The 20063-nt window shown below is 44.2% G+C and overlaps 2 protein-coding genes across 2 annotated transcripts in view; one reads left to right on the forward strand and one right to left on the reverse strand.

Annotated features, from left to right (window-relative positions):
- Positions 1–20063, reverse strand: part of LOC307006089 (uncharacterized protein) — a 137381-nt gene that overhangs the window by 70514 nt on the left and 46804 nt on the right. The gene's annotated exons all lie outside the window — the stretch shown is intronic.
- LOC307003140 (E3 SUMO-protein ligase ZBED1-like) lies at positions 11260–12888 on the forward strand (the record flags this gene model as incomplete). The annotated part of the gene is made up of 2 exons (XM_079621265.1): positions 11260–12381; positions 12517–12888. 2 exons carry the CDS (start codon positions 11260–11262, stop codon positions 12886–12888), a joined length of 1494 nt encoding a protein of 497 aa, XP_079477391.1.

A 20063-nucleotide genomic window follows, 5' to 3' on the forward strand; every position in this document is an offset into this window, starting at 1 on the left:
AATGGTTGCTAGGGGCGTGGCCTGATAGCTTCACAATGATCCGGAGAGACTGATTGGTCGTCTGAGTAAAATGAGCCCGCCCCCTTGTCTCTATGACACTGTGATCCAGAGTTATGTTCAATACAAAATCGCTTACTCTCTCTCTCTCTCTCCATTTCATGGGACGTCCTACACCATGTTAAGTCAATAGGAAAAGTTTGGGCCGCTCCTGCCCCCCAGGGGTGCAACTTTTACCCCATTGTGAGGTATGTTCTTACAGAGCCTGCCAGCCTCTCCAAATGTGGTAAATTTCACATTTCTACGAAATCCCAACTCTGAGCTATGACTCGTCAAAGTTTGACGTAATGTTAAGTCTATGCGTTTTTTCGTCGACTTTTTCGCCCCTGGGGCGACCACCGCACCCCCGATCGCTTATAAACGTCATAGCACACCATTCCCGAATAGGCCGCACGTTTTGACACCTCATTCATGTGTCTGTGACAAAAACTGCGGGAGGAGTAGCGCGTCAAAAAAGCAGTGGAATAAGAATAAAAAGAACTAGAACGTACATTTCCAGAAGAAAATGTGAATGGTGCTTGCAGTGGCAAAAAACACGACCTGGTTGCTAGAGTGTGGTACATGATTGCATACGAGCAAACAACCATGTCTGTACGATGTTCTGCTGCTGAGATATGGCTTATTCATGTTGTTCAGGTGGTTGCTAGGGTGTTCTGGGTGGTTGCTAGGCGGTTGCTAGGCAGTTGCTAGGGTGTTATGAGTGGTTGCTAGGTGGTTATTAGGGAGTTATTGGTGGTTGCTAGGTGGTTGCTAGGGTGTTCTTGGTGGTTGCTAGGCAGTTGCTAGGGTGTTCTGGGTGGTTGCTAGGCGGTTGCTATGCAGTTGCTAGGGTGTTCTGGGTGGTCGCTAGGCGGTTGCTAGGGTATTCTGGGTGGTTGCTAGGGTGTTGCTAGGCAGTTGCTAGGGTGTTCTGGGTGGTTGCTAGGGCGTTGCTAGGCAGTTGCTAGGGTATTCTGGGTAGTTGCTATGGTGTTACTAGGTGGTTGGTAGTTGTCATAGATGGTTACTATGGTGTTTGTAGCATTTTCTTGGCATGATTTAGCACTTAGCTAATCAAAATTAGCATGTAGCTATTCACTGCTAGCATGTGTAGCATGTAGCAAGTCCTGTTTGCTAGCATGAGTCAAAAGAGCCAACCCCCATCTCTATACGATGTTCTGATGCAGAGATATACGCCTTGCAAAACGGTTGCTAGGGTAATCTGTTTGGTTGCTAGGGAGTGGCTTAGCAGCTGCCAATCATGAAGCTCCAAAGTCAGTGTGAATGTATAAACCAACCCCCATCTCTATACGATGTTTTGATGCAGAGATATAGGTCTTGCAAAATGGTTGCTAGGGTACTCTGTTTTGTTGCTAGGGAGTGGCTCCGCAGCTGCCAATCATGAAACTCCAAAGGCTACTTGTCAGTATGAATGATATAAACCAACTCCCATGCCTCTGTGACATTCAGAATGGAAGATATCCCTGTCTGGATTTTGGTTGCTAAGGTACTCGACAATGGTTGCTAGGGAGGGGCTAGGAAGTGTTGAGGTGATTCGGGATTGGCTGTTTGCTGCCCCGAGTCAAACGAGCCCACCCTCATGTTTCTATGACACTTATATCCTGAGATATCCCTTTGATGTCTTTCAATGGAAGTCTATGGAGCTTGTTGCTAAGGAGCTCTAAATGGTTGCTAGGGCGTGGCTTGAAAGCTTCACAATGATCCTGAGAGACTGATTGGTCGTCTGAGTAAAATGAGCCCGCCCCCTTGTCTCTATGACACTGTGATCCAGAGTTATGTTCAATACAAATGCGGTTTCTATGGTGTAGGACAGCCCATTTCATGGGCTGTCCTACACCATAGTACGTGAATGGGGCAACTTTGGGCCGGTCCTGCCCCCCAGGGGTGCAAATTTTACCCCATTGTGTGGTATGTTGTTACAGAGCCTACCAGCCTCTTCAAATGTGACCCAGAGTTATGTTCAATAGAATATCACTTACTATGGTGTAGGACAGCCCATTTCATGGGCTGTCCTACACCATAGTACTTCATTGGGGCAACTTTGGGCCCCTCCTGCCCCCCAGGGGTGCAACTTTTACCCCATTGTGTGGTATGTTCTTACAGAGCCTGCCAGTCTCTTTAAATGTGCCAAATTACACGTTTCTGCGACATCCTTGCTCTGAGCTATGAGTCTGTGAATTTTGGTTGCTAAGGTGCTCGACAATGGTTGCTAGGGAGGGGCTAGGAAGTGTTGATGTGATTCATGATTTGCTGTTTGCTGCCCCGAGTCAAACGAGACCACCCTCATGTTTCTATGACTCTTCTATCCAGAGATATCCATTTAATCTCTTTCAATGGAAGTCTATGGAACTTGTTGCTAAGGTGCTCTAAATGGTTGCTAGGGGCGTGGCCTGATAGCTTCACAATGATCCTGAGAGACTGATTGGTCGTCTGAGTAAAATGAGCCCGCCCCCTTGTCTCTATGACACTGTGATCCAGAGTTATGGTCAATACAAAATCGCTTACTCTCTCTCTCTCTCCATTTCATGGGACGTCCTACACCATGTTAAGTCAATGGGAAACTTTCGGGCGCTCCTGCCCCCCAGGGGTGCAACTTTTTCCCCATTGTGAGGTATATTCTTAAAGAGCCTGCCAGTCTCTCCAAATGTGGTAAATTTCACATTTCTACGAAATCCTCGCTCTGAGCTATGAGGCATCAAAGTTTGACGTAATGTTAAGTCTATGGGATTTTTCGGCGACTTTTTCGCCGCTGGGGCGACCACCGCACCCCCGATCGCTTGTAAAAGTCATAGCACACCATTCCCGAATAGGCCGCACGATTTGACACCTCATTCATGGGTCTGTGACAAAAACTGCGGGAGGAGTAGCGCGTCAAAAAAACGGCGGAATAAGAAAAATAACTAGAACGTACATTTCCAGAAGAAAATGTGAATGGTGCTTGCAGTGGCAAAAAACACGACCCGGTTGCTAGGGTGTTCTTGGAGTTTGCTATGAAGATGCTAGGGTGTATTGGGTGGTTGCTAGGCGGTTGCTAGGGTGTTCTAGGTGGTTGCTAGGCGGTTGCTAGGGTGTTCTGGGTGGTTGCTAGGCGGTTGCTAGGTGGTGGCTAGGGTGTTCTGGCTGGTTGCTAGGCGGTTGCTAGGGTGTTATGGGCGGTTGCTGGGCGGTTGCTAGGGTGTTCTGGGTGGTTGCTAGGGTGTTATGGGTGGTTGCTAGGGGGTTCTGGGTGGTTGCTACGGGGTTCTGGGTGGTTGCTAGGGAGTTCTGGGTGGTTGCTAGGCGGTTGCTAGGCAGTTGCTATGGTGTTCTGGGTGGTTGCTAGGCGGTTGCTAGGGTGTTCTGGGTGGTTGCTAGGCAGTTGCTAGGGTGTTCTGGGTGGTTGCTAGGTGGTTGCTAGGGGGTTGCTAGGGTGTTATGGGTGGTTGCTAGGCGGTTGCTAGGTGGTTGCTAGGGTGTTCTGGGTGGTTGCTAGGAGGTTGCTAAGTGGTTGCTAGGCGGTTGCTAGGGTGTTCTGGGTGGTTGCTAGGCGGTTGCTAAGTGGTTGCTAGGCGGTTGCTAGGTGGTTGGTAGGCGGTTGCTAGGGTGTTCTGGGTGGTTGCTAGGCGGTTGCTAAGTGGTTCCTAGGCGGTTGCTAGGGTGTTCTGGGTGGTTGTTAGGCAGTTGCTAGGGTATTCTGGGTGGTTGCTATGGTGTTACTAGGTGGTTGGTAGTTGTCACAGATGGTTACTATGGTGTTTGTAGCATTTTCTTGGCATGATTTAGCACTTAGCTAATCAATATTAGCATGTAGCTATTCACTGCTAGCATGTGTAGCATGTAGCAAGTCCTGTTTGCTAGCATGAGTCAAAAGAGCCAACCCCCATCTCTATACGATGTTCTGATGCAGAGATATACGCCTTGCAAAACGGTTGCTAGGGTAATCTGTTTAGTTGCTAGGGAGTGTCTTGGCATTTGCCAATCATGAAGCTCCAAAGTCAGTGTGAATGTATAAACCAACCCCCATCTCTATACGATGTTTTGATGCAGAGATATAGGTCTTGCAAAATGGTTGCTAGGGTACTCTCTTTTGTTGCTAGGGAGTGGCTTGGCAGCTGCCAATCATGAAACTCCAAAGGCTGCTTGTCAGTATGAATGATATAAACCAACTCCCACGTCTCTGTGACATTCAGAATGGAAGATATCCCTCTTTGGATTTTGGTTGATAAGGTGCTCGACAATGGTTGCTAGGGAGGGGCTAGGATGTGTTGAGGTGATTGGGGATTGGCTGTTTGCTGCCCCGAGTCAAACGAGCCCACCCTCATGTTTCTATGACACTTATATCCTGAGATATCCCTTTGATGTCTTTCAATGGAAGTCTATGGAGCTTGTTGCTAAGGAGCTCTAAATGGTTGCTAGGGCATCGCTTGAAAGCTTCACAATGATCCTGAGAGACTGATTGGTTGTCTGAGTAAAATGAGCCCGCCCCCTTGTCTCTATGACACTGTGATCCAGAGTTATGTTCAATACAAATGCGGTTTCTATGGTGTAGGACAGCCCATTTCATGGGCTGTCCTACACCATAGTACTTCATTGGGGCAACTTTGGGCCGGTCCTGCCCCCCAGGGGTGCAACTTTTACCCCATTGTGTGGTATGTTGTTACAGAGCCTACCAGCCTGTTCAAATGTGATCCAGAGTTATGTTCAATAGAATATCGCTTACTATGGTGTAGGACAGCCCATTTCATGGGCTGTCCTACACCATAGTACTTCATTGGGGCAACTTTGGGCCCCTTCTGCCCCCCAGGGGTGCAACTTTTACCCCATTGTGTGGTATGTTCTTACAGAGCCTGCCAGTCTCTTTAAATGTGCCAAATTACATGTTTCTGCGACATCCTTGCTCTGAGCTATGAGTCTGTGAATTTTGGTTGCTAAGCTGCTCGACAATGGTTGCTAGGGAGGGGCTAGGAAGTGTTGATGTGATTCATGATTGGCTGTTTGCTGCCCTGAGTCAAACGAGACCACCCTCATGTTTCTATGACTCTTCTATCCAGAGATATCCATTTGATCTCTTTCAATGGAAGTCTATGGAACTTGTTGCTAAGGTGCTCTAAATGGTTGCTAGGGGCGTGGCCTGATAGCTTCACAATGATCCTGAGAGACTGATTGGTCGTCTGAGTAAAATGAGCCCGCCCCCTTGTCTCTATGACACTGTGATCCAGAGTTATGTTCAATACAAAATCGCTTACTATGGTGTAGGACGGCCCATTTCATGGGCCGTCCTACACCATGTTAAGTCAATGGGAAACTTTGGGGCGCTCCTGCCCCCCAGGGGTGCAACTTTTACCCCATTGTGAGGTATATTCTTACAGAGCCTGCCAACCTCTCCAAATGTGGTAAATTTCACATTTCTACGAAATCCTCGCTCTGAGCTATGAGGCGTCAAAGTTAGACGCAATGTTAAGTCTATGGGAGTTTTTGGGCCGCTTTTTCGCCCCTGGGGCGAACACCGCACCCCCGATCGCTTATAAAAGTCATAGCACACGATTCCCGAATAGGCCGCACGTTTTGACACCTCATTCAGGGGTGTGTGACAAACGGTCCAGGAGGAGTAGCGCGCCAAACTTTTGTGTGGAAGAATAAAAATAAAAAGAATAACTAGAACGTACATTTCCAGAAGAAAATGTGAATGGTGCTTGCAGTGGCAAAAAACACGACCCGGTTGCTAGGGTTTTCTGGGTGGTTGCTAGTTGGTTGCTAGGGTGTTCTGGGTGGTTGCTAGGAGGTTGCTAGGGTGTTCTGGGTGGTTGTTAGGCGGTTGCTAGGGTGTTCTGGGTGGTTGCTAGGGTGTTATGGGTGGTTGCTAGGCGGTTGCTAGGGAGTTCTGGGTGGTTGCTAGGCGGTTGCTAGGGTGTTCTGGGTGGTTGCTAGGCGGTTGCTAGGGTGTTCTGGGTGGTTGCTAGGCGGTTGCTAGGGTGTTCTGGCTGGTTGCTAGGCAGTTGCTAGGGTGTTCTGGGTGGTTGCTAGGGTGTTGCTAGGCAGTTGCTAGGGTGTTCTGGGTGGTTGCTAGGGCGTTGCTAGGTTATTTTTTGTGGTTGCTAGGGCGTTGCTAGGCAGTTGCTAGGGTATTCTGGGTAGTTGCCATGGTGTTACTAGGTGGTTGGTAGTTGTCACAGATGGTTACTATGGAGATTGTAGCATTTTCTTGGCATGATTTAGCACTTAGCTAATCAAAATTAGCATGTAGCTATTCACTGCTAGCATGTGTAGCATGTAGCAAGTCCTGTTTGCTAGCATGAGTCAAAAGAGCCAACCCCCATCTCTATACGATGTTCTGATGCAGAGATATACGCCTTGCAAAACGGTTGCTAGGGTAATCTATTTGGTTGCTAGGGAGTGGCTTGGCAGCTGCCAATCATGAAGCTCTGAAGTTAGAGTGAATGTATACACCAACCCCCATCTCTATACGATGTTTTGATGCAGAGATATAGGTCTTGCAAAATGGTTGCTAGGGTACTCTCTTTTGTTGCTAGGGAGTGGCTTGGCAGCTGCCAATCATGAAACTCCAAAGGCTGCTTGTCAGTATGAATGATATAAACCAACTCCCATGCCTCTGTGACATTCAGAATGGAAGATATCCCTGTCTGGATTTTGGTTGCTAAGGTACTCGACAATTGTTGCTAGGGAGGGGCTAGGAAGTGTTGAGGTGATTCGGGATTGGCTGTTTGCTGCCCCGAGTCAAACGAGCCAACCCTCATGTTTCTATGACACTTCTATCCAGAGATATCCATTTGATGTCTTTCAATGGAAGTCTATGGATTTTGTTGCTAAGGTGCTCTAAATGGTTGCTAGGGCGTGGCTTGATAGCTTCACAGTGATCCTGAGAGACTGATTGGTCGTCTTAGTAAAATGAGCCCACCCCCTTGTCTCTATGACACTGTGATCCAGAGTTATGTTCAATACAAAATCGCTTACTATGGTGTAGGACGGCCCATTTCATGGGCCGTCCTACACCATAGTACTTCATTGGGGCAACTTTGGGCCCCTCCTGCCCCCCAGGGGTGCAACTTTTACCCCATTGTGTGGTATGTTGTTACAGAGCCTACCAGCCTCTTCAAATGTGATCCAGAGTTATGTTCAATAGAATATCGCTTACTATGGTGTAGGACAGCCCATTTCATGGGCTGTCCTACACCATAGTACTTCATTGGGGCAACTTTGGGCCCCTCCTGCCCCCCAGGGGTGCAACTTTTACCCCATTGTGTGGTATGTTGTTACAGAGCCTACCAGCCTCTTCAAATGTGATCCAGAGTTATGTTCAATAGAATATCGCTTACTATGGTGTAGGACAGCCCATTTCATGGGCTGTCCTACACCATAGTACTTCATTGGGGCAACTTTGGGCCCCTCCTGCCCCCCAGGGGTGCAACTTTTACCCCATTGTGTGGTATGTTGTTACAGAGCCTACCAGCCTCTTCAAATGTGATCCAGAGTTATGTTCAATAGAATATCGCTTACTATGGTGTAGGACAGCCCATTTCATGGGCTGTCCTACACCATAGTACTTCATTGGGGCAACTTTGGGCCCCTCCTGCCCCCCAGGGGTGCAACTTTTACCCCATTGTGTGGTATGTTCTTACAGAGCCTGCCAGTCTCTTTAAATGTGCCAAATTACACGTTTCTGCGACATCCTTGCTCTGAGCTATGAGTCTGTGAATTTTGGTTGCTAAGCTGCTCGACAATGGTTGCTAGGGCGTGGCTTGATAGCTTCACAATGATCCTGAGATGCTGATTGGTCTTCTGAGTAAAATGAGCCCGCCCCCTTGTTTCTATGACACTGTGATCCAGAGCTATGTTCAATACAAAATCCCTATGCAATTTACCATAGTAGGAAAAACGCATGCATTACAAAACGCATGCATTACATGGGCCGTCCTTCACCATAGTAAGTCAATGGGAAACTTTGGGCCGGTCCTGCCCCCCAGGGGTGCAACTTTTACCCCATTGTGAGGTATGTTCTTACAGAGCCTGCCAGCCTCTTCAAATGTGGTAAATTTCACATTTCTACGAAATCCTCGCTCTGAGCTATGACTCGTCAAAGTTTGACGCAATGTTAAGTCTATGGGATTTTTCGTCGACTTTTTCGCCCCTGGGGCGACCACCGCACCCCCGATCGCTTATAAAAGTCATAGCACACGATTCCCGAATAGGCCGCACGTTTTGACACCTCATTCAGGGGTCTGTGACAAACGGTCTAGGAGGAGTAGCGCGTCAAACTTTTGTGTGGAAGAATAAAAATAACTAGAATGTACATTTCCAGAAGAAAATGTGAATGGTGCTTGCAGTGGCAAAAAACACGACCCGGTGTTTCTGGGTGGTTGCTAGGCGGTTGCTAGGGTGTATTGGGTGGTTGCTAGGCGGTTGCTATTGTGTTCTGGATGGTCGCTAAGCAGTTGCTAGGCGGTTGCTAGGGTGTTCTGGGTGGTTGCTAGGCGGTTGCTAGGTGGATGCTAGGGTGTTCTGGGTGGTTGCTAGGCGGTTTGAAAGGGTGTTCTGGGTGGTTGCTAGGCGGTTGCTAGGGTGTTCTGGGCGGTTGCTAGGCAGTTGCTAAGGTGTTCTGAGTGTTTGCTAGGGCGTTGCTAGGCAGTTGCTAGGGTATTTTGTGGTTGCTAGGGCGTTGCTAGGCAGTTGCTAGGGTATTCTGGGTAGTTGCTATGGTGTTACTAGGTGGTTGGTAGTTGTCACAGATGGTTACTATGGTGTTTGTAGCATTTTCTTGGCATGATTTAGCACTTAGCTAATCAAAATTAGCATGTAGCTATTCACTGCTAGCATGTGTAGCATGTAGCATGTCCTGTTTGCTGGCATGAGTCAAAAGAGCCAACCCCCATCTCTATACGATGTTCTGGTGCAGAGATATACGCCTTGCAAAACGGTTGCTAGGGTAATCTGTTTGGTTGCTACGGAGTGGCTTGGCAGCTGCCAATCATGAAGCTCCAAAGTCAGTGTGAATGTATAAACCAACCCCCATCTCTATACGATGTTTTGATGCAGAGATATAGGTCTTGCAAAATGGTTGCTAGGGTACTCTCTTTTGTTGCTAGGGAGTGGCTTGGCAGCTGCCAATCATGAAACTCCAAAGGCTGCTTGTCAGTGTGAATGATATAAACCAACTCCCACGTCTCTGTGACATTCAGAATGGAAGATATCCCTCTTTGGATTTTGGTTGCTAAGGTGCTCGACAATGGTTGCTAGGGAGGGGCTAGGATGTGTTGAGGTGATTGGGGATTGGCTGTTTGCTGCCCCGAGTCAAACGAGCCAACCCTCATGTTTCTATGACATTTCTATCCAGAGATATCCCTTTGATGTCTTTCAATGGAAGTCTATGGAGCTTGTTGCTAAGGAGCTCTAAATGGTTGCTAGGGCGTGGCTTGAAAGCTTCACAATGATCCTGAGAGACTGATTGGTCGTCTGAGTAAAATGAGCCCGCCCCTTGTCTCTATGACACTGTGATCCAGAGTTATGTTCAATACAAATGCGGTTTCTATGGTGTAGGACAGCCCATTTCATGGGCTGTCCTACACCATAGTACTTCATTGGGGCAACTTTGGGCCGGTCCTGCCCCCCAGGGGTGCAACTTTTACCCCATTGTGTGGTATGTTGTTACAGAGCCTAACAGCCTCTTCAAATGTGATCCAGAGTTATGTTCAATAGAATATCGCTTACTATGGTGTAGGACAGCCCATTTCATGGGCTGTCCTACACCATATTACTTTATTGGGGCAACTTTGGGCCCCTCCTGCCCCCCAGGGGTGCAACTTTTACCCCATTGTGTGGTATGTTCTTACAGAGCCTGCCAGTCTCTTTAAATGTGCCAAATTACACGTTTCTGCGACATCCTTGCTCTGAGCTATGAGTCTGTGAATTTTGGCTGCTAAGGTGCTCGACAATGGTTGCTAGGGAGAGGCTAGGAAGTGTTGATGTGATTCATGATTGGCTGTTTGCTGCCCTGAGTCAAACGAGACCACCCTCATGTTTCTATGACTCTTCTATCCAGAGATATCCATTTGATCTCTTTCAATGGAAGTCTATGGAACTTGTTGCTAAGGTGCTCTAAATGGTTGCTAGGGGCGTGGCCTGATAGCTTCACAATGATCCTGAGAGACTGATTGGTCGTCTGAGTAAAATGAGCCCGCCCCCTTGTCTCTATGACACTGTGATCCAGAGTTATGTTCAATACAAAATCGCTTTCTCTCTCTCTCTCTCTCTCCATTTCATGGGCCGTCCTACACCATGTTAAGTCAATAGGAAAAGTTTGGGCCGCTCCTGCCCCCCAGGGGTGCAACTTTTACCCCATTGTGAGGTATGTTCTTACAGAGCCTGCCAGCCTCTCCAAATGTGGTAAATTTCACATTTCTACGAAATCCTCGCTCTGAGCTATGACTCGTCAAAGTTTGACGTAATGTTAAGTCTATGGGATTTTTCGTCGACTTTTTCGCCCCTGGGGCGAACACCGCACCCCTGATCGCTTATAAAAGTCATAGCACACCATTCCCGAATAGGCCGCACGTTTTGACACCTCATTCATGGGTCTGTGACAAAAACTGCGGGAGGAGTAGCGCGTCAAAAAAGCGGCGGAATAAAAAGAAGTAAAATAATAAGTATGAGCAATAACACTAATGTTGCTTTGCCTATAGGCAAGCACCATTAATAAGTATGAGCAATAACACTAATGTTGCTTTGCCTATAGGCAAGCACCATTAATAAGTATGAGCAATAACACTAATGTTGCTTTGCCTATAGGCAAGCACCATTAATAATAAGTATGACGGATAACAATAATGATGCCTTGCTAAAGCAAGCACCATTAATAATAAGTATGACGGATAACAATAATGATGCCTTGCTAAAGCAAGCACCATTAATAATAAGTATGTGAGATAACACTAATGTTGCTTTGCCTATGGCAAGCACCATTAATAATAAGTATGACGGATAACAATAATGATGCCTTGCTAAAGCAAGCACCATTAATAAGTATGAGCAATAACACTAATGTTGCTTTGCCATAGGCAAGCACCATTAATAAGTATGAGCAATAACACTAATGTTGCTTTGCCTATAGGCAAGCACCATTAATTAGCTGTTGTTGGATTACAAATGTATTAAAATGATTACAAATGCAGGAATCTCAGCTGAAACTCAATCATCATTATAGGTGCAGATATGAGGCCATATTCGGTTGTGCAAAACGAGGGCTTTAAACACATGCTGAAAGTGCTTGAGCCGCGTTACAACATCCCGTCGCGCACCCACTTCAGCAAAAAGATTGTGCCAGATCTTTATGAGCAGGAGAAGAAAAAAGTTGTGGATGAACTATCCCGAGCATCCTCTGTTGCGCTCACGACAGACGGGTGGACGTCCAGGGGAACGGTGAGCTATGTGACGAAAACCGCTCACTTCACCACAGCAGACTGGGAGATAAGTCCAGGCCTGCAGACACGCCCCCTCTACGAGAGTCACACAGGCACTTATCTTGCGCAGGTACTGACACAAGCAGTGGAGGAATGGAAGATAAAGAGCCCCAGCACTAATATCCCAGTCACAACTGATAACGCCAAAAATCAAATAAATGCAGTGAATGAGGCAGGAATGGGCCCACAGATAGGGTGCTTTGCACATGTAGTAAATTTGGCATCACATAAGGGAATCTCAGTCAATAGGATGGACCGCCTCCTTGGGAGGATCAGGAAGGTGGTTTCCTACTTCCACCGAAGCACAACAGCTGCTCATGTGCTTAAGACAAAGCAAGAAATGCAAAAGCTGCCTACTCATAAGCTCATACATGATGTCCCAACAAGGTGGAACTACACTTATGATATGTTGGAGCGTTATCTGGAGCAGCAGGCAGCTATATACTCTGCATTGACCGACAAGGCCATGAAGAAGAATGTCAAAGACATCATCACCCTGTCTGATGATGATTTGAGAGTGGCAGAGGAGGTCCTCCAGGTGCTTAAACCCCTCAAAACTGTTACATCTCTGCTGAGCACTGAAACGTCACCATCTGTGTCCATGATACTGCCGCTGAAAACAAGGATTCTACAATCCATGGCTCCAAGTGTGGAAGATAGCAACATCACTCGAGATGTCAAGACTGCCATTAGAGAGGACCTGAAGCCCAGATACACTTCACCCCCTACTCTACAGGACTACCTTCACAGATCTACTGCCCTGGATCCGAGGTTCAAGTCCCTGTCTCACATGGACCCTGTCCTACGCCAGAGGACATACAGTGACCTCACCACTGAGATTGTGAGCAGTCTGGGCACTAAAGAGTGTGATGAGGTAAAGAAAAATTATATTATATAAAAAATAATAATTCAGTAATAATGGCTTTTATTAAGTGTTATTGCCACATTTTTCATGTCTATGAAACATGAAAATAAAATGGGTTTAATTAATAATCATTTTTTTCTGCAGGGTCAAGCTGCAGAGCCAACAGGAGCAAACTTGGACACATCTCCTCCACAAAAGAAGTCGGCGATGGCAGAGCTTTTTGGAGAGACCTTTGCCAGCGAAGACATGGACAGCAAGACTCCTGCTGACATCATCAAAGAGGAGGTGGCATCCTACCTGGCAGCAAGCGGCATTACAGTGGATGATGATCCACTGACATGGTGGAAAAGCAATGAGTGTAAATATCCTCATATTGCCAAGATGGCAAGATGCTATCTTGCTGTGCCAGGCTCTTCAGTTCCTTCCGAGAGAGTGTTCTCAACAGCAGGGGACATAGTGACTGCAAAGAGGTCCACACTCTCCCCAGACAATGTAGACATCCTTGTCTTTTATTAAAAGAATTTGAAATTATAAACTCAGGTCTACTTTGCTTTCTTTCTTTTATTCTTCTTTGATGATGTGGTGGATATAGGCTTTATTTCACTATCCATGTTTCAAGGAAGATGATGTGCCTTATGTTACACTTCAAGTTGTTTTTTATGAATGGTCATTGGTCCATGTTTAAAGGAAGGAGATATGCCTTTTTATGTTGCACTTTAAGTTGTTTTTCATTAATTATGTTAAAAAGAAGATATTATGCCTGGTGCACTTTAAGTTGATTTTATATATTTTAATTTAATAATTCAAAAGTGTTAATAAACAAAAAGACAAAACTTATGTTTATTTGTCTGGTCTTTTTTTTGTTTTTTGTTTTTTGCTGATCCGAAAAATGACCCGATCCGTGACTCTGATCCGAGAAACGATCCGAACTGAGTTTTTCGATCCGTTGCACCCCTATTAGGAACATCATACTAATACTGTGTTTGACCCCCTTTCGCCTTCACAGCTGCCTTAATTCTACGTGGCATTGATTCAACAAGGTGCTGAAAGCATTCTTTAGAAATGTTGGCCCATATTGATAGGATAGCATCTTGCAGTTGATGGAGATTTGTGGGATGCACATCCAGAGCACGAAGCTCCCGTTCCACCACATCCCAAAGATGCTCTATTGGGTTGAGATCTGGTGACTGTGGGGGCCATTTTAGTACAGTGAACTCATTGTCATGTTCAAGAAACCAATTTGAAATGATTCGAGCTTTGTGACATGGTGCATTATCCTGCTGGAAGTAGCCATCAGAGGATGGGAACATGGTGGTCATAAAGGGATGGACATGGTCAGAAACAATGCTCAGGTAGGCCGTGGCATTTAAACGATGCCCAATTGGCACTAAGGTGCCTAAAGTGTGCCAAGAAAACATCCCCCACACCATTACACCACCAGCCTGCACAGTGGTAACAAGGCATGATGGATCCATGTTCTCATTCTGTTTACGCCAAATTCTGACTCTACCATCTGAATGTCTCAACAGAAATCGAGACACATCAACATTTTTCAAGTCTTCAACTACCCAATTTTGGTGCAAATTGTAGCCTCTTTTTCCTATTTGTAGTGGAGATGAGTGGTAGCCGGTGGGGTCTTCTGCTGTTGTAGCCCATTCGCCTCAAGGTTGTGCGTGTTGTGGCTTTGCAAATGCTTTGCTGCATACCTCGGTTGTAACGAGTAGGGCTGCACGATATGAGGAAAAGCTGCGATGTGCGATAACATTGTTTAATATTGCGATGACGATATGACTTGCGATAAATGTGATCGTTAACTATACTGTTCCCATGTCTTAGTGCTTTAATAGGTTCTTTGCGTGATAGGTCAAACGTTTATTACCTGCCTGGTTCAGAATACACGATTTTAGCGCGATCCGTTTGACGTATGGTGTCATGGAGATTCGTAATAACGACAACGGGTGTCGGGACGCAAGATTCGATCGTTTCATCTCGTATAGTGTGTCATAGTGGGCGACAACCTACGTCGCGTCTGCGATGCTTCACGGCAGAAAGACTATAAGCATGTTTAATTCTTTAACGGTCCTCCACGACGGGTTGAATATGTGAGCGAGGCGAGACGTGATTGAGTGTGTGTGCGCCAGTGAGCGTATATGTGTGTGTGCGTGCGTGAGTGAGCGAGGGACAGTGAGTGTGTGTGTTTGTGTGTCTGTGCGTGCGAGTGAATGTTTGCGAGTAATGTGTGTGTGTGACGGCACGCGATGACTGGTCGGAAGCAACGTGTAGTCTGACATGTTTCTTGTCCACGACAAGATTTTAGGAGTCAAAAACGTGTAAGTTAGTGCTAATCTGAACCAGGCATTATTCATCGTGTCAGGCTGTCTGTTGCGATGTGTTCATCGCGGGAGTTCATATCGCGATGACGATGAAAATTCGATGTATCGTTCAGCCCTAGTAACGAGTGGTTATTTCAGTCAAAGTTGCTCTTCTATCAGCCTGAATCAGTCGGCCCATTCTCCTCTGACCTCTAGCATCAACAAGGCATTTTCGCCCACAGGACTGCCGCATACTGGATGTTTTTCCCTTTTCACACCATTCTTTGTAAACCCTAGAAATGGTTGTGCGTGAAAATTACAAGCGAAGAAGAGAGTAGTAAGTAGAGATGCACCGATTGATCGGCTGGTGACCAGAATTGGCCGATTTTCACGTGATCAGCCGCGACTGGCGCAACATCAGCATCACACGTGCACACGGACCGCACCTATAGGAAACCTCGTGAATTACGGCCGCTTCTCACCGCAAGCGTGTTTTTGCTGCACTGCTCACGCTCAATTAAAGTGAAAGCACACTTTTGATGGACAAAATAAATATGAGTTCACACAAAAAGTGCCCAAAATGCACAGAATGTGCATGTCTAGTGTGTTTTAACAAGAACTGGAGTAGGCTATGTCAGATATTACCCATTTAAACTCGTTTTAATTACCGTATTTTCCGGACTATAAGTCGCTCCGTAGTCGCATCAGTCAAAAAATGCATCATGACGAGGAAAAAAACATAAGTCGCACTGGACTATAAGTCGCATTTATTGAGAAATTTATTTCCAAGAACAGACATTTAATCTGGAAAGGCAAGTTATTCAGCTACACAACAGCACACAGAACAACAGGCTGAATAGGTGTCCGGCATGTTAACGTAACACAGGGTTTCCCGCAGCACTTTGGAACTAAAGCGGCCGCCGAAGCAACACACGCCTGCCGCCTTAACTACGTCGTCAACAAAATGTATATGAGCGATATCCGCCGCGTTACTCTGTCCTGTTTAGAGCTCAGATTCTCTGCCCGAGCTGCTAGAGACCTGCGGCGCGGGACTAGATTTGATGGCCGAGCGCGGGCGGTAATGTGTGCGGGCTGCGGGAGAATGAAACGATTAAATAGAAATATCTATGAATAAAACATTTAAAAAAGAATTAATTGTTATTCATCTGTTGCAGGAAAGCAACAATAACTAAAACAAAATAGAAACGATTTGCAGGTCATAGTTTCCATTTGTAACATGTTTACAGCGTTGAGCGATGTAGCCAATCACAGACATGTGTGTTGATTTCCTGAACGCAATGGCCAATCAGAAGCATTTAAGACAGAATCCCCTCACCGCTCAAAACTGACTTTTTGTGAATTCTGCATGCTGGCAAATCCTCTGATTATAACAAACAAAGTGTAGATATTATTAAAGACTCATTATGCAGTCAGCTTCATTGATAATAACAGAGATGTGTTGAACTGATATCAGCTTTTTAGAAATGATTATGGGTGCTAAGGCTGCACGATTTTGAGAAAAAACCTAATTGCGGTTTTTTTGACAAATATTGCGATTGTGGTGCGATTTTCGATTTTTGCGTTCGATACTTTTAAGTGCATAAAACCTAAAATTATTAATAAAATGTGTTGTTACTTTGACACAGGGGGTTAAATAAACTACATACATAGTGATTGAGGTAATGAGATTGTTTGATGCTTCGTGATTATTAAATACCTGAACCTAAATACCAAAGAATAAGAAGACATAATGGAAATTAACTTAAACACTTGGTCATTTGTTTTTAAATTCTTTAACACTGAAAAATAGAAAATTAATTCTTATTAGATTTAGATTTACAATTAGAAAAACAAAATAATTCTGTAGTCCACTGCCATTTACTGAACATGAAACTGTTATATTGCACACATTTTAAAATAAGATTAGGCTAATAATATAATAAAATAAAATAAGTAATAAAATAATAGAATTACTGTGAAAAAACGAGACAACACAGACTCATATCAACAAAAATACTAGGCCATCTTGGTTAATGTTTCAGAAAAGTTAAAATGAGAAGAGTTACAGTGTTTCCTTTAGGATTTTTTTTAGCAGTGGGGAAAGGTCTGTCCAAACAACAAACACTCCTGATGCTGAGCGTAGCCTATGCTTGCTAAATGGTACCCCTGGAGTAGGGCTGGGCGATAAAACAATAACGATAATTATCGCGATATAATTTTTCTCGATAAAACGATATCAAGAGCTCGATAAATGTTCGATAATGTTTTTGCGCCAAAAGCGGAACGAATCTCATTTGAACCGCGCGCGCCACACGGACCGTTTATCCGCTCGGCTCAAAGTCCAAACGGCAGCGCAGCGCGAGTTCACTAGAGCAGATCATGGAGCAGATGCATTTACTCTGATCGGCCTCGGTCACGAGATCCAGGGAGAAGCGCTTGTATTCAGCGAGGGACACAAATGTCTCAGTGATTTAAACCAGTTTAAAGGCAGATGAAACCGCGCTGACGAACAGGAGAAGCACTGTGCGCAACGATACAGTCAGAAGCTTCTCCGTCTACACATTTCCATCATTTACCACGGATTTAACGTTACTGTAACATTAGCCTAGTAATATTAACTGCACCATGAAATGTGGGATATATATATATATATATTAAATTGTATAATATTATTAATGTAGACAATGTATTAAAGGACTAATGGAATATAATTACAGTTTTTAATAATGTATTTAGGCTACTGGTTTTCATAAATACCATAGAAACCATAAAGTTACATTTTATCTGTGGTTATCATGATCTAAATGCACGATGCTGGATGACCAATGGTTAATTTTAATAAAACTAAAGAATATTACATTTTACCAAATAAAAATAATGTTGTTACTTTTTTTAACAGATGTTACTGTTTTTGTTAATGAATATAAAGTGTATAAAGTATATTTTCATCCTAACTCAAGTTAATACTACTGAAATAAAGATATTTATTTTGTTAAGGAAAAATGACAAATATTTGAATGTTCTACCTCGGATTTGTGAATGTTCCCCTGTTTGGCAAGTGTTTGTCATGATATGTTCTGACAATAAAGAGTAGTTTAAAAACACAACGCTCTGGTTTCTACAGCTTTCACTTAGGAGTACAAATCTGTCTTTAAACTTGAAATAAATAAAGATTTGACATTTATCGATAATTATAGATATCGACAGATATAAAAAAAATTAAAGCTGCAAGCAGCGATGAAAGGGCCCTCGCACCCGTGCCACCGCCACCCGGTGGCTTTAGGAAGACAGAGCACGGTGGGCATTGTGCATTTAAGTAGGTAAAAATAGGAGTATGTCAAAGTCAGTTACAAGAATGTCCTTTATTATGGGGATAATAGCATGCGTTATCACTCAGATAAGTGTTGCTAGCATGTTTTAGCATGTTTCTAGCATGTTTAGAACTCATTGGCATATTAAATATGTCGCTAGTAATGCATCACAGTGTAAAACGTGTCACTTCCTGTCGACAGTAGGTGGCGCTATTACTTTAACTTAAAATTGTCATGTAGATGTGTTCAGGGCAGGACTCTTATCAAACGTGTGAAGTTTGGGGCAGATTGGACATTTCCTACTTGAGTAACAACAACTTCCTGTTGCATTGCATTAGCGTGCTTTAGCACTTAGCTAAGATTTGCTAGCATGTTTTAACATGTTTCTAACATGTTTATAACTCAATGGCATATTTAATATGTTGCTAGTACAGCATCACAGTGTTAAACATGTCACTTCCTGTTGCCAGTAGGTGGCGCTATTACTATGACTGAAAAGTGTCATGTAGATGTGTTCAGGACAGGACTCTTATCAAACGTGTAAAGTTTGGGAAAGATTGGACATTGCCTTCTTTAGTAACAACAACTTCCTCTTTCATTGCATTAGCATACTTTAGCACTTAGCTAAGATTTGCTAGCATGTTTTAAAATGTTTCTAACATGTTTATAACTCAATGGCATATTTAATATGTTGCTAGTACAGCATCACAGTGTTAAACATGTCATTTCCTGTTGCCAGTAGGTGGCGCTATTACTATAACTGAATATTCTCATGTAAATGTGTTAAACATGAGAATATTCAACCGTGTGAAGTTTGGGGCAGATTAAACATCCGATGCCTGAGTTACAGCAAATTCCTATTTAATTGCATTAATAGCATGATTTAGCACCTAGCTAATGTTTGCTAGCATGTTTCAGCATGTTTCTAGTATGTTGTTAACATGTTTAACACTTGCTGGCACTTTTTTGTATGTTATTAGGAGTCCAAAACAGTGTTAAACATGTCACTTCCTGTTGCCAGCAGGTGGCGCTATGACTGTAACTGAATTTGAGCATGGTCATGTGTTCAGGACAGAACGCTTATCAAACGTGTGAAGTTTGGGGCAGAATGGACATTCAATGCCTGAGTTACAGCACATTCCTATTTAATTGCAGTAATAGCATGCTTTAGCACTTAGCTAATGTTTGCTAGCATGTTTTAGCATGTTTCTAGTATGTTGTTAACATGTTTAGCACTTGCTGGCATTTTTGTATATGTTATTAGGAGTCCAAAACAGTGTTAAACATGTCACTTCCTGTTGCCAGCAGGTGGCGCTATGACTGTAACTGAATTTGAGCATGGTCATGTGTTCAGGACAGAACGCTTATCAAACGTGGGAAGTTTGGGGCTGATTGGACATTGTTTGCCTGAGTTACAGCAACTTCCTGTTTCATGGCGAAACATCAAAATTTGTCAGGCCGCCGAGGACACGCCCTTCGACGAAAACTCTAGATCTTCGCAATTTAACGTCGCAAAGGCCTTAAGATTACACTCACCAAATTTGAAGATGATCAGATTAAAACTGTAGGAGGAGTTCGTTAAAGTACGAGGCCTGAAAATGGCAAAAACTGCACAAAAATCAGAGAGGAAGTTCAAAATGGCTGACTTCCTGTTGTGTTTAAGGCTATGCTCCAAGAGACTTTTTTGTAGGTATTGGGTCATTACATGTATGTACCGAATTTCGTACACGTACGTGAAACGTAGCGGGAGGCGCACTCCGTTGAACCTTTATAGGTGGCGCTATCGAGCCATTTTACCCTGCCCAATTCTGAAACGCATATCAGATGTCAATTTTCGCCAGTTCTGACGCGTGTGCAAATTTTCGTGAGTTTTCGTGCATGTTTAGGCCCTCAAAAATGCGATTAAATGCGGAAAATAATAATAAATATATATATATATATATATATATATATATATATATATAAATATCGCTGCTTGCAGCTATATTTATATATATATATATATATATATATATATATATATATATATATATATATATATATATATATATATATATATAAAAAGCCG

This window comes from Phoxinus phoxinus (assembly GCF_949152265.1).
Source record: "Phoxinus phoxinus genome assembly, chromosome: 1".
Lineage (NCBI taxonomy): Eukaryota > Metazoa > Chordata > Actinopteri > Cypriniformes > Leuciscidae > Phoxinus > Phoxinus phoxinus.